Below are 13,111 nucleotides of genomic sequence, written 5' to 3'. Positions count from 1 at the left end.
GGGGGTTATTGATACCATATTTCTTTCCTGGTGGGATTGGGTATAGCTAGTTATAACAAATTTTGTATTAAATAATTATTGACACTTTAGCTGGACAAATTTACAAATTAATTATAGCTATATTTTTACCAATTAAGTATAGCTATGTTTTTACAAATTAATTATAGCTATATTTTTTGTAAATGAATTAGCTATGTTTTTACAAATTAATTAGAGCTATATTTTTACCAATTAATTATAGCTATGTTTTTACAAATTAATTAGAGCTATATTTTTACCAATTAATTATAGCTATATTTTTACAAATTAATTATAGCTATGTTTTTACAAATTAATTATAACTATATTTTTACCAATTAATTATTGCCATATTTTTACAAATTAATTATAGCAATATTTTTTATAAATGAATTAGCTATGTTTTTACAAATTAATTACAGCTATGTTTTTACAAATTAATTATAGCTATATTTTTACAAATTAATTATAGCTATATTTTTAACAATTGTAGCTATATTTTTATGAATGAATTTGCTATGTTTGTATAAATTAATTAGAGCTATATTTTTACCAATTAATTATAGCTATATTTTTACAAATTAATTGCAGCTATGTTTTTACAAATTAATTAGAGCTATATTTTTACAAATTAATTAGAGCTATGTTTTTACAAATTAATTAGAGCTATATTTTTACAAATTAATTAGAGCTATGTTTTCAAAAATTAATTAGAGCTATATTTTTACAAATTAATTAGAGCTATGTTTTTACAAATTAATTAGAGCTATGTTTTTACAAATTAATTAGAGCTATGTTTTTACAAATTAATTAGAGCTATATTTTTACAAATTAATTAGAGCTATGTTTTTACAAATTAATTAGAGCTATGTTTTTTACAAATTAATTAGAGCTATATTTTTACAAATTAATTAGAGCTATGTTTTTACAAATTAATTAGAGCTATGTTTTTACAAATTAATTAGAGCTATATTTTTACAAATTAATTAGATATGTTTTTACAAATTAATTAGAGCTATATTTTTACAAATTAATTTGAGCTATATTTTTACCAATTAATTATAGCTATATTTTTACAAATTAATTATTGCTATATTTTTACAAATTAATTATAGCTATATTTTTACAAATTAATTATTGCTATATTTTTACAAATTAATTGCAGCTATGTTTTTACAAATTAATTAGAGCTATATTTTTACAAATTAATTAGAGCTATGTTTTTACAAATTATTTAGAGCTATGTTTTTACCAATTAATTAGAGCTATATTTTTTACAAATTATTTAGAACTATATTTTTACCAATTAATTATAGCTATATTTTTACAAATTAATTATTGCTATATTTTTACCAATTAATTAATTATAGCTATATTTTTACCAATTAATTATAGCTATATTTTTATAAATTAATTATTGCTATATTTTTACCAATTAATTATAGCTATGTTTTTACAAATTAATTAGAGTTATAATTTTACAAATTATTTATAGTTATATTTTTATAAATGAATTATAGCTATGGTTTTATAAATGAATTATAGCGATATTTTTTACCAATTAACTCTAGCTATATTTTTGCAAATTAATTATAGCTATATTTTTACCAATTATTAATTATAGCTATATTTTTACCAATTAATTACAGCTATATTTTTACAAATTAATTATAGCTATATTTTTTACAAATTAATTATAGCTAAAGAAATGAACAATGAAGTATAATTATTTTTTTATCATCAAAAACCTTTAAGTCATTGCAGATAAATTGAGTAGAACTCCCTATTAGGACCCATTCATTAAGCACTACTGCAGGTCAAACCATAATCAGGTAAAATGTACAACTTTAGTTGGGGGATGGAGGTTAAAACCTGGGTGGTGTAAATTTATCACTGCAGTTTGTTCAACTGATGTCCTGAATGGGCAGAGGGGGGGGGGGGGGTGGACAGAGAGGGGGTTGTTGCTTGGAGGGAAAGTCCGAGTATAATTAATTTTCAATACAATAACCAGTCCATAGATTTATTTGTCCATTATAATGAGACTCAGATTAACTTTAGTGAAAGACAAAATTATAAGTGTTTATCTGTGCATATTATTCCTGTCCTCACAATGTTTTGACCATCATAAACATGTTCCTAATCATGGGATCCAAGAGCTGGTTTGGACAGCCAAGCTCACTTGCATGACCATACAGTCACGTGAAAAAGTAAGAACACCCCATGTAAAGTTTTGACTTTTTCAACATATTTCAACATATAGCTATTTGATCTTCATTTCAACAATATTGATAGATAAAGGTGATATAATATAACAAATATCATGAAACATTTACATTTTGTAGTCCATTGTATAATTTAAATAAACATAAATGCAAATTTCGCATGTGGAAAAAGTAAGTACACCCTTGGCTCTAATAGGTGGTATTGCCCCCTTTGGCAGAAACAACCTCAAGTAGGCGTTTCTTATAACTGTCTACCAGTCTCTGACATCGACTGGGAGAAATTTTTGCCCACTCCTCCATGCAGAATTCTTTCAGCTGTGCGATGTTTGAGGGGTTTCTTGCATGCACAGCACGTTTCAAATCCCCCCACAACATCTCGATGGGATTTAGATCCGGGCTTTGACTTGGCCATTCCAGAACCCTCCATTTCTTTCTTTTTAACCATTCCTTGGTGGATTTACTGGTATGTTTAGGGTCATTGTCATGTTACAAGGTCCACCTTCGGTTGAGCTTCAACTTCCCGACAGATGGCCTCACATTATCCTCAAGCACCCTCTGGTGCAATGAAGAATTCATAGTGGATTCTATGAAGGTGAGCTGCCCAGGCCCTGATGCAGCAAAGCTGCCCCAAACCATAATATTTCCACCACCATGCTTTACAGTTGGTATCAGGTTCTTGTGGTCAAATGCTGTCTTTGGTTTTCGCCAAACATGTCTTCTGGTACTGTGGCCAAATAGCTCTACCTTTGACTCATCTGTCCAGAGCACATTGTTCCAGAAGTGCTGGTCTTTGCCGAGGTGTTCATTGGCAAACTTTAGTCTTGCCCTGATGTTCTTTCTGGACAGAAAAGGTTCCTCCTGGCACACCTCCCATGTAGATCAAATTTGTGCAGCCTCTTTCTAATAGTAAGGCAACCAGAAGGGACGAGGTTCTCCTGACCACGTGGCCCTCGATCTGGGAAGCGAGAGGCGTTCCATTAGTGGACGCGCCCCTCACGCCCGACTTTTGGGCGGCCCCCGCAGGCCGTTTGTTTTGACGTTCCGTGACAGGCCCCGCACCCCCACCTCAGGGCCGACCGGGCGACCGGAATGAATCCCGGTGTCCCGATCCGAACCTTCAGAGCGGGCCGGCTGGGGAGTGCCAAGCACCCCGTACCTGCACTTTCCGTCCCTGCGGTCCCAAATACCGGAACCACCCGAATACCACTTTATTTGACAAAATGAGGTGCGGCCTACAGCCTTAGAAAACCAACCCTAAATAAGTCAATACCTCCAACGACACAGGTGCGCATTCGTGCCGCGTGACGTGGTGACGTCATCGCGCTTTCACCTTAAAAGATTTATTTGATATTTTGATATAAACCTTAGAAAACCAACCCTACAGAAGTCAAATGGTCCAATAAAGGGTGATGGGAGGGTGATGGCAGGGTGGTGGGAGGGTGATGGCAGGGTGATGGGAGGGTGATGGCAGGGTGATGGGAGGGTGATGGCAGGGTGATGGGAGGGTGATGGCAGAGGGTGATGGGGGAGGGTGATGGCAGGGTGATGGGAGGGTGATGGCAGGGTGATGGGGGAGGGTGATGGGGGAGGGTGATGGGGCCTCCCTATAGAAGTCAGTATCTCCAACGACACAGGCGCGCATTCGTGCCGCGTGACGTGGTGACGTCATCACACTTTCCCCTCAAAAGACCCATTTGATATAAGTTAATATTCTGATATAAGCTTTAGAAAACCAACCCTATATAAGTCAATACCTCCAACGATACAGGTGCGCAAAATACAAAATCACAAAAGATTTATTTGATATAAGTTAATATTTTGAATAAATCGGTCAATATCAGTCCGAATTTCACCAAATAAAGGTTCCCGTTATCCACAGATACCCCTGTATCCTCCTAGAGGCGAAGTCAGGATGAATTTCGCAAAAATTAAAGTCCTTCGGCAACGAAAATTTAGCATGGTGTTTTCCTATGTAAATTTACCCTGAAGTAATTTTACCGAAAATCCTGGAGATTTCGCGGGGCCAGTTTCTGTCGAGTGTTAAGACGTACTAGCGACTGCGAAATCCGGAATCAGAATTAAAATCCGAGCCTCCGCTAGCTCTAAGGGCCCCCCAAAACAAATCGCATATATTCCCAATGAAAAGACCCCGGAGTTCCTAAATCCCAAATCCCATGCCATCCGATGTCAATCCATATATCTATACCTCACTACGAACGTTCTGCATCTAATGATGAGCATTAAAACCATCAAAAAATATTTTGTGACCACTTTATTTAACAAAATGAGGTGCGGCCTAGCATCTAGTCGAGACCAAGTCACCCCGGCCGAACACCCATTCCGACCCCAAATTCCTCATCGACGATAACTAAACAATATATTATATGAATCGCACCGTACATACCTCCTTCTAGATCTTGTTCTTGTCTTGATATACTCACTCAGGCTCACTCTATCACGACTGAGTCCTCTCAGCTCTTCCAAATGGCGCCCGCTACGCCTCGTGTCCAGTCCACCTCCGAGCTCTTCTTCTTCGAATGACACTCATGACACTTCTATAGGGAGGCCCCATCACCCTCCCCCCATCACCCTCCCCCATCACCCTGCCATCACCCTCCCATCACCCTGCCATCACCCTCCCCCATCACCCTCTGCCATCACCCTCCCATCACCCTGCCATCACCCTCCCATCACCCTGCCATCACCCTCCCACCACCCTCTCGTTGGAGGTATTGACTTATATAGGGTTGGTTCTCTAAGGCTGTAGGCCGCACCTCATTTTGTCGAATAAAGTGGTATGCGGGTGGTTCCGGTATTTGGGACCGCAGGGACGGAAAGTGCAGCCGGCCCGCTCTGAAGGTTTGGATCGGGACACCGGGATTCATTCCGGTCGCCCGGTCGGCCCGAAGGTGGGGGTGCGGGGCCTGTCACGGAACGTCAAAACAAACGGCCTGCCGGGGCCGCCCAAAAGTCGGGCGTGAGGGGCGCGTCCACTAATGGAACGCCTCTCGCTTCCCAGATCGAGGGCCACGTGGTCAGGAGAACCTCGTCCCTTCTGGTTGCCCCGCCGTCCCACCGGGAGCGCTGGCAGGGTGTACTTCAAACTAAGCTTAAGTGTCAAGTGTTAAGTTCCTCCTTGCCCTCGCAAGGGAAAGGCTAGGGTCAAGCTCTTCCAAATTTCCAAACACTAGAAATCGGACGTCTCAAATTAATTAATTATTTGTTAAAACATCTCAGTCGCCCGCGACCTCTCTAGCGCGGGCGTCGAACCAGTTCATTTCCGGTGCGACCGGGCCGAATATCGGCCCGGCCGTGGCCGAAGCCGTTGATTCCGCCGGAGCACGCTCACGCGTAGGCTCGCGCGCCCCTGGTCCGCCGGGGCTCCGCGGGTGTCCTACCGTGCCTGGCTTGCCGGTGCCCGGGGACGGATCTCGCTGTCTAAACATGGTAGCGCTAGGCTAGTGGGACCGCCGGGACCCACGTGCACTCACATGGTGTTCTGCACGTGGGTGGCAGTATCAGACCGGGGCGCCCAAAGGCGCCACGCACCCAAACGCTCCCCGGCTAAAGTTCATCCTGAAAGCGCCCACATTGTGCGGACAAACCAAGTCAAGGGCCACGTGGTCAGGAGAACCTCGTCCCTTCCGGTCACACTGTGCCTATCGGCCGGCCTCAAAGACCGAAATTGTGACGGTGTCACCCGGCTCTCAATGACACTCAATGACACTTCGAATGTAGGTCCCGTGATGACATTCTGAGGTTCTTAGAGACTTCTTTCAGCATCTCTGCTGGGGCGGTCTGCTCTCGGGCTGAACTTGCTGGGGCGGCCTCGCCTGAACAAGTTGGCAGTTGTTTGGAATCTTCTCCACTTGTAGATGATCTTCCAGACAGTCGAATGATTGATTTCAAATTTCCCAGACTCGTAGGCATCTATAACCTTCTTTCTGAAGGCCTCAGAGAGCTCTTTTGATCTAGGCATGTAATGGTGACGCCGCACACTTCAACAACAAAGAGCAAACCAAACTAAATGTCTGAGGTTTAAATAAGACAGGTTCCTCCAAGATCCTCTCCAACAATGTTCTAATCATTTGCACCTGAGCTGGTACACCTGATTCTAATTTTAGGTATTTGAAGTAGTGATAAATGTAGGGGTGTACTTACTTTTTCCACATGCGAAATTTGCATTTATGTTTATTTAAATTATACAATGGGCTACAAAATGTAAATGTTTCATGATATTTGTTATATTATATCACCTTTATCTATCAATATTGTTGAAATGAAGATCAAATAGCTGTATGTTGAAATATGTTGAAAAAGTCAAAACTTTACATGGGGTGTACTTACTTTTTCACGTGACTGTATATGGTTTGTAGTTGAACAATATGCACCAGTGAGACCTTGGTAACATCATTTTATGTTGCAGGACATACAACTGAAGTGGGAGCTTGGACATCCAAATATTTGAAGCGTTCTGCCATGAATTTTAAATCTTCATGCTCTCCCTTCCAACTTTCACCATTGGCCTTCTACTACCCCATTCTCCTCGAAAATAAATAAAAAATATCACAGACAGAGACAAAATTTCTTACCTGGGAACAAGGGTCAAATACTTCAAGGTTCAAATGGCGACCATCCACTTTTATTTGTTTCTTGTAGAGCAAGTCTGCCAAGAAGTAGAAAAAGAAGGGAAAATCGGTAGCGAGGCCATTTTATTGAGACCACACCATAGCTGTACAATATGGATAAATCAGTTCAAGTTTATCGAGTATTTAATGTCTCCTACCTAAGAAGGTTGATAAGTACGTGAAGATATCCTGCAGACACCAAATTGCATGTTTTAGTATGATGATCACATTTAATAAACTAGGCACTCAGTGGAGAGCATACATACCTCCACCTGGTAGGCCATATCACTCAATGGTGAAGAATCACATAAAAAAATTCGACTAGCTGGATATGAATCCATGTCCAAAATCCAAATCCCAATCCATGTCACTAATGTCTTCTAGGAATGATTCAACGAAATCTCCCAAACCCCCTTCCCAATCCCTGCAAATCATCCCTCTCCAACTCCTCAGATCCCACATGTTCCAGATCCATGCGTCGGTCAACCCTCCACAGCCCAGGTAGACAAGCAGTGTTGCTATTCTCTTCAACATCTGTTGCCTCATTACATTACCTATAACATCCTCATCATACACATGCAATTGAACGTGTTCCTCTGTCTCCAGTTATGGGACGGAGCCACCTTCCCTCCTCCCCCCACCCCTCATCATAGTGTCATATATGTAACAGCTGACTTCGGAGATCCTGGTTCCAATAAGGATCCAGATGGCACAAATTAATTGCCAGCAGCACTCTACTGCACATAGTCAGTCACCATGGACCGCATTTAAGGCTCAGCCGTAGATCATTTAGCTCTCTATGGTCTAGCTTTGAATGGAAAAAAAACCCATCATTTTCCAATTGTGAAATCCACCCAATCCTGACCTTATTTGCCATGAATCTCAGAAAGTTCCATACCTACCTTATGCCCATCAGTACCACAGTGAGAAAAAGTCATTTTCACGCATGTTCAGACCAAGCTTACTACATTTAAACACATACACAGCCAGCAATGATAAAAAAGATGTTGCCCCAATTTGCTCCTTTAGTCACCACATTGTGCAAACTAGATAGGCACTCAGTGGAGAGCATACCTCTCCACCTGGTTGGCCCTATCTCCCAATGGTGAAGAATCACTTAAAAAATTAAATAACTCATATCCGAATCCATATTCAGATCTTCACCAAAATCGAATGTATTTGTCCTCGTCAGACACCCAACTGGTCCACCAAGTTTCGTCCAAATCCGTCCACAACTTTTTGAGATATCCCACAATGTATCGTTTTTGACCCTATCTCCCAATGGTGAAGAATCACTTAAAAAATTAAATAATTCTCATATCCGAATCCATATTCAGATCTTCACCAAAATCGAATCTATTTGTCGTTGTCAGACACACAACGGGTCCACCAAGTTTCGTCCAAATCGTCCACAACTTTTTGAGATATCCTGCTATGTATCGTCTTTGACCCCATTTCCCAATGGTGAAGAATGACTTTAAAAATTCCATTAGCCTGATCCGAATCCGGATCTTCACCAAAACCTAATCATTTCAAATGATGGCAAGATACATCACCATGTGACTCCAGGTAGACTAGGATACACGTGCAAACAAACTTCTTAATGGCAGACTCATGCCCATGCTCAGGCCCTTCTAAATCTCAGTCAGAATATCCGCATTCCTGATCCATTCGTCTAGAACTGAAGCAAAACCCACTGGACCGCTGGCATCAGCCAGTCCAACCACAGCAGGGTGGCACAGAAGCTATTTTTCTTTCTTTTTTTTTCTTTCTTTTTTTTTCTTTTTCTTTTTTTTCTTTTCATGTTATTCTTTTTTCTTTTTTTTCTTTTTCTTTTTCCCCATCATTTTTTTCATCATTTTTTTACATCACTTTTTTTCATCATTTTTTTTTCATCATTTTTTTACATCACTTTTTTTCATCATTTCTTTTTCATCATTTTTTTACATCATTTTTTTTTCCTTTATTTTTTCTTTTTTTCATCATTTTTTTTTCATCATGTTTTTTTTCATCTTTTTTTTTCATCATTTTTTTTCCCCCCGCAGTTTATTTATTTTCCCCGCACACGCCAACAATGCTGCAACATCGCCCAACTCGCAAAGATGAACTCAAATCGCCAGTCGCCGGCCAGAGCAAAGACACCGCGAATCATTCTTAGGCCTTAGGTCCAATGTGAAGGATTTAAAAAGTATCATCGTATCTCAAAGTATGGATGACGGTGAAACTTGACCACACATTCTCCAAGGCTGGATTATGCGGATGCACCCCCCGATACGAGACAGTACGACATATCATCCGCCGGGTAGCTACCGATTCACACAGTCATCCCCTCCACACTGAGGCATCACGCTAGAGCTAGAGGAAGATGGTGGATGCGTGGATGTGAAAGGTGCCCGGGAAAAGCAGGGATCCGTTCCCCGTGCATAATTACGCTGTTCCGGAGCGTGGACATGACAGGCGGCAGCTTAATGAGCGCGGGGCGAGCGCGTCCCGGTGGAGGTTCCTCGGCACACGCTCCGCCCGCGCCAATCGCCATCACAATTAACGAAGCGTGTGATGTGATGCTTACCGGCGTTGGACGCGTACTCGCCGATAAAGCGCCCGGTGAGATACCGCACGACGAGCGCTGCACACACGCAACAGGGTACTTCATTAGCAGGGAGCGGCCCAGCAACACCGGCCGCCGATATCAATTGGCGCGTCTGGAGCGGCCAACACGCACCGGACTTCCCGACGCCGTCGCTTCCCAGAATGGCAACTTTCGCCGAACTCATGGTGCTCCCGACCTTCCCTTCATGTCTGGGTGAACCGCCACTTGTGCGTCACTCCCGACCCCTGCAGCCAACCCTCATTTTACGTTCGTTTAAAGGCGAACACACTAGCAATTGGCGCATTTGTTGAGTGTCCCACTTCCAAGCCCTCACCCCACGGTCCTCTCACCTCCCCTCCTGGCTCTGCGGTTGGGGGTGATCCCGCCCTGCCTGGCATGATGGCAAATTGAGCTATAGAGACTAAGGGGACGGAATCTTGACCAAGCTTAATACTCTGAAGCCAAAACTTCAGAACTATTTGTCTTTGGATTAAGCTATAATTTGTCTTAATTATATTTCCCCTTCATTTGGAAGTAAAACTAGAACAATGCCAGTGTCGCCAATATGCCTCCGCATAGTCCCACAACGGCTAGATGCCATCACTCTGCATATATATGGATAGGGGATGACGTTTGTGAAGTTTCGTGTTGATCGATAAGGCTCGTTTTTCAATCCAAGATGGCTGCCAAACCATGTGACCTAAGACATCATCATTTCCAAACTATATGCAACAGAGCTTCGAACCCCGTTCTTTTTTACCCCCGTTAATTCACCCCAGATCCACTTTTCTGAAATAACGACTTCTTTCCTGGAAGTCCTAGCTGTGTCCATGTGTTTTTTACCTCTCCCTCCCACCACCTGTGTTCCCATGCCTCCTCCCCCCAAGCCCCCTCCCTCCCACAGATCTCCCGATGTCCCTGTTCTCTACTGCTGTTCTTGTGTGCTTCCTTCTCTCTCCCAATCTTGTCTCCCGCTCCCTTTATTATATGTTTTTATGTGTCAGTTTGTATTTTTGTGATTAATGTTAGCTCTTACACGAGCCTCGATCTTGTATACAAAAAAAAAAGAAGGTGCTGTTACATGATATTTGTAAAATTTCGCATCGATGGGGTGAGCGGTTTCAGAGATATAATTATTTAATATTTTCCTTCTTGTCAACGTACTTGTCAACGAGGACATCTACCCATTGTCACGGGCCGAGACTACGCGGAGGCATATTGGTGACGCAGTCGCATTGCTCTAGTTTTTGTTGTGGTACGGGTACAATACCCAAGAGAGAATGTCGCTTCCTTCTATTGGAATTTTTGTAATTGCTTCAGCCATTATTGTGCTAGGCGGGTGACATTTATTAACAATTCAGTGGATGAACAATTTGGCAATTTTGCGATCTCTCAATTTGATACTTTAGCGATGCATTCTCGTGTGTTTTTCATTCTTATTGTTCCTTTTGAAAATGTTCAGGAATAAAAGGTATGGCTTTTAAAGGCTTATGGCTTCATTCTATAGTAGCTTTTCAGCATATCCTTTTGTACACATTTGATGGGGCAGCCATTTCTTCCCCTTCCACCCAGCCGTCCCTATATATGGAGTACTACCTTATTCCATAATGATCTCACAGTTCTGTAATACTGGGCAGAAGAAACATTTTATCCTCCAGCCGAAGTTGTTTACAGCCACCCGGAGTCATACATGGCTCTGCTGCCAGTCCGGGCCCCCGGCGACTCAGGAAACTCCCCGCAAGGGGCGATCCCCAAAAGGAAAGAACAACACCCCGGGCTACTCAAACTCTGCCTTGTGGTTCCAGGAACACACCTCTGACTCCTCAGCAGCGTCCCACAGCATCATTACATCCTTTGTCGCTTCCTCAACTCTCACTCCACCCTACTTCGAGCTCCCATCAAGGTTTTATCACGAATTCAACCAGAACAGATGTGGGGAAAGCTTGCTTGGAACAGTCATTAGGTTAGCTCCACATGACTCCTTATGCCCACATGCATCCTCCTGCTGGAATAGAATCACCTCCATCATAATCTGCGGCACCCATGAATCATCTAGTTGAGTTCTTCTCTCCATGCCTTTCTACCCTATTAAGCCTATGCATTCTCTATCGCCATACAAACTGTCCACGAGTTGGTAATATAATTCTAAACTCTTCCTGCCCTCATGGGATTTGTGGGGATAATAAATGAAGGCAGTCATTTATTATCCCCACCATGGGATATCTAATGTTCATATTCAAAGACTTCTTGTTTCGTATTCAGCACATCATGTGCTTTTTCATACGTTTCTTTCATATCTATTGTCATTTGATGAGGGCATCACCCTGCCTGTGAAACATCAGGATGACGGTTTATAGCTGGGGCAACATGCCTGACAGCTCTAGGCCATCCCATTTAAGCTTTATAATATCCATCGATAAAAATGCTTGAAACTTAGTTTGGTCCAAAGTTAAGTTTGGCCCAAAGTTATGTTGTAGAACCGGAAGTAGACCCAATTGCTTGCCAAATCTGCCTCCACTTATTTTGTTTTCTTATTGTAGATTTGGTAGTCCCTGGTGTTGGGCTAGCGGCTAGGGTGCCGGCTTAGGATTACCTAGGATCCTGGGCTCGTAATCCCGGTCCCCGGTCGATTGCTGAATTAACACCAGAGGGGCTGTCTCAGCCTGTCATCCTTCCGAGGTCGGTAAATTGAGTACCAGTTCACTGGTAATTCCCTGCTTGTCGTTAAAGGCGGCAAAAAGGGTTGGCAAGGGTTGGCGTCAGGAAGGGCATCCGGCCGTAAAACATTGCTTCAAAAAGGGGACCGAAAAACAACAACAACCACAGTTCCCGAAAAAGGCCAACCCCCGCTTGCGGGGAAAAAATGGCCTCTAAAGGTGGTTTTTTTATTTATTGTAGATTTGGTGCTTCGACTTCCCTCTCTCTCCCCATCTTGTCTCCCGCTCCCTTTATCTTATGTTTTGTGTCAGTTTGTCTTTTTGTGATTCGTAGTAGCTCTTACACGAGCCTCGATCTTGTATTAAAAAACAAAACAAAAACAAAACAAAGGCAGGTTCACTATGTCAATAAATTATATTTCGTTCAAAATCATGGTAGATTAGCAAACCTATACATTTTTGGAAAGGTTATAGCAAAAGGAAACTAAAAATCAATGTTTACATTTGGAGAGATACCTGTATGGCGGCCATTTTGGATTTTCAAAATGGCCACTGTAAAATACATATTTTGTTCTATTTCTGCCTCTAATTACCCTAAAAACTTTTTAAATATACTAAACCTATATTTTCAGGGACAAGGAATCCAATGAAAGTATCAAATTAGTGTTATGGGGAATGGTAAGACACGAATCAAAGGTTTTGAATTGCAAAATACTGTCTTTATATTCGCGATAAGTTGCATAATCAAATACATGTTATCATTTTGTACAGGCAGTTAATAACATCAAAATGTGTCTCAATAATTCATATCACCAAACATACACAGGCAGTCAGCAAAATCATATATACACATGCAGTCAGTATAACTTCACATCTACACAGGCAGTCAATAAAAAAATATACACAGGCAGTCAATGGCATCAAACATACACGATTACAGAATATGCCATTTAGAGTTCGTCATCACTGTCCTGTGTGTCGTATCCGACAATATAG

The 13,111-nt window shown here is 41.6% G+C and overlaps 1 protein-coding gene across 2 annotated transcripts in view; it reads right to left on the bottom strand.

Annotated features, from left to right (window-relative positions):
- The window catches only part of RERGL (RERG like), a 76,921-nt gene extending 67,185 nt beyond the window's left edge, over window positions 1-9,736 (bottom strand). The window contains exons 1-3 of one of the 2 annotated variants that reach the window (XM_068097821.2): window positions 9,591-9,736; window positions 9,438-9,494; window positions 6,833-6,906 (exon numbers count right to left, since the gene is read on the bottom strand). In XM_068097821.2, coding sequence (XP_067953922.1) covers window positions 6,833-6,906; window positions 9,438-9,494; window positions 9,591-9,642 — 183 coding nt within the window. In that variant the 5' untranslated portion in view covers window positions 9,643-9,736. The remainder of the gene's footprint in view (window positions 1-6,832; window positions 6,907-9,437; window positions 9,495-9,590) is intronic. The other variant, XM_068097826.2, reaches the window with a different exon arrangement.
- Window positions 9,737-13,111: the final 3,375 nt, after the last annotated feature.

The sequence above is a fragment of the Myxine glutinosa genome, chromosome 1, assembly GCF_964187855.1.
Source record: "Myxine glutinosa chromosome 1, kmMyxGlut1.1, whole genome shotgun sequence".
Classification (NCBI taxonomy): Eukaryota; Metazoa; Chordata; class Myxini; order Myxiniformes; family Myxinidae; genus Myxine; species Myxine glutinosa.
The sequence above is the reverse complement of the archived record's forward strand: the minus strand, read 5'-3'. Positions and strand labels throughout refer to the sequence as shown.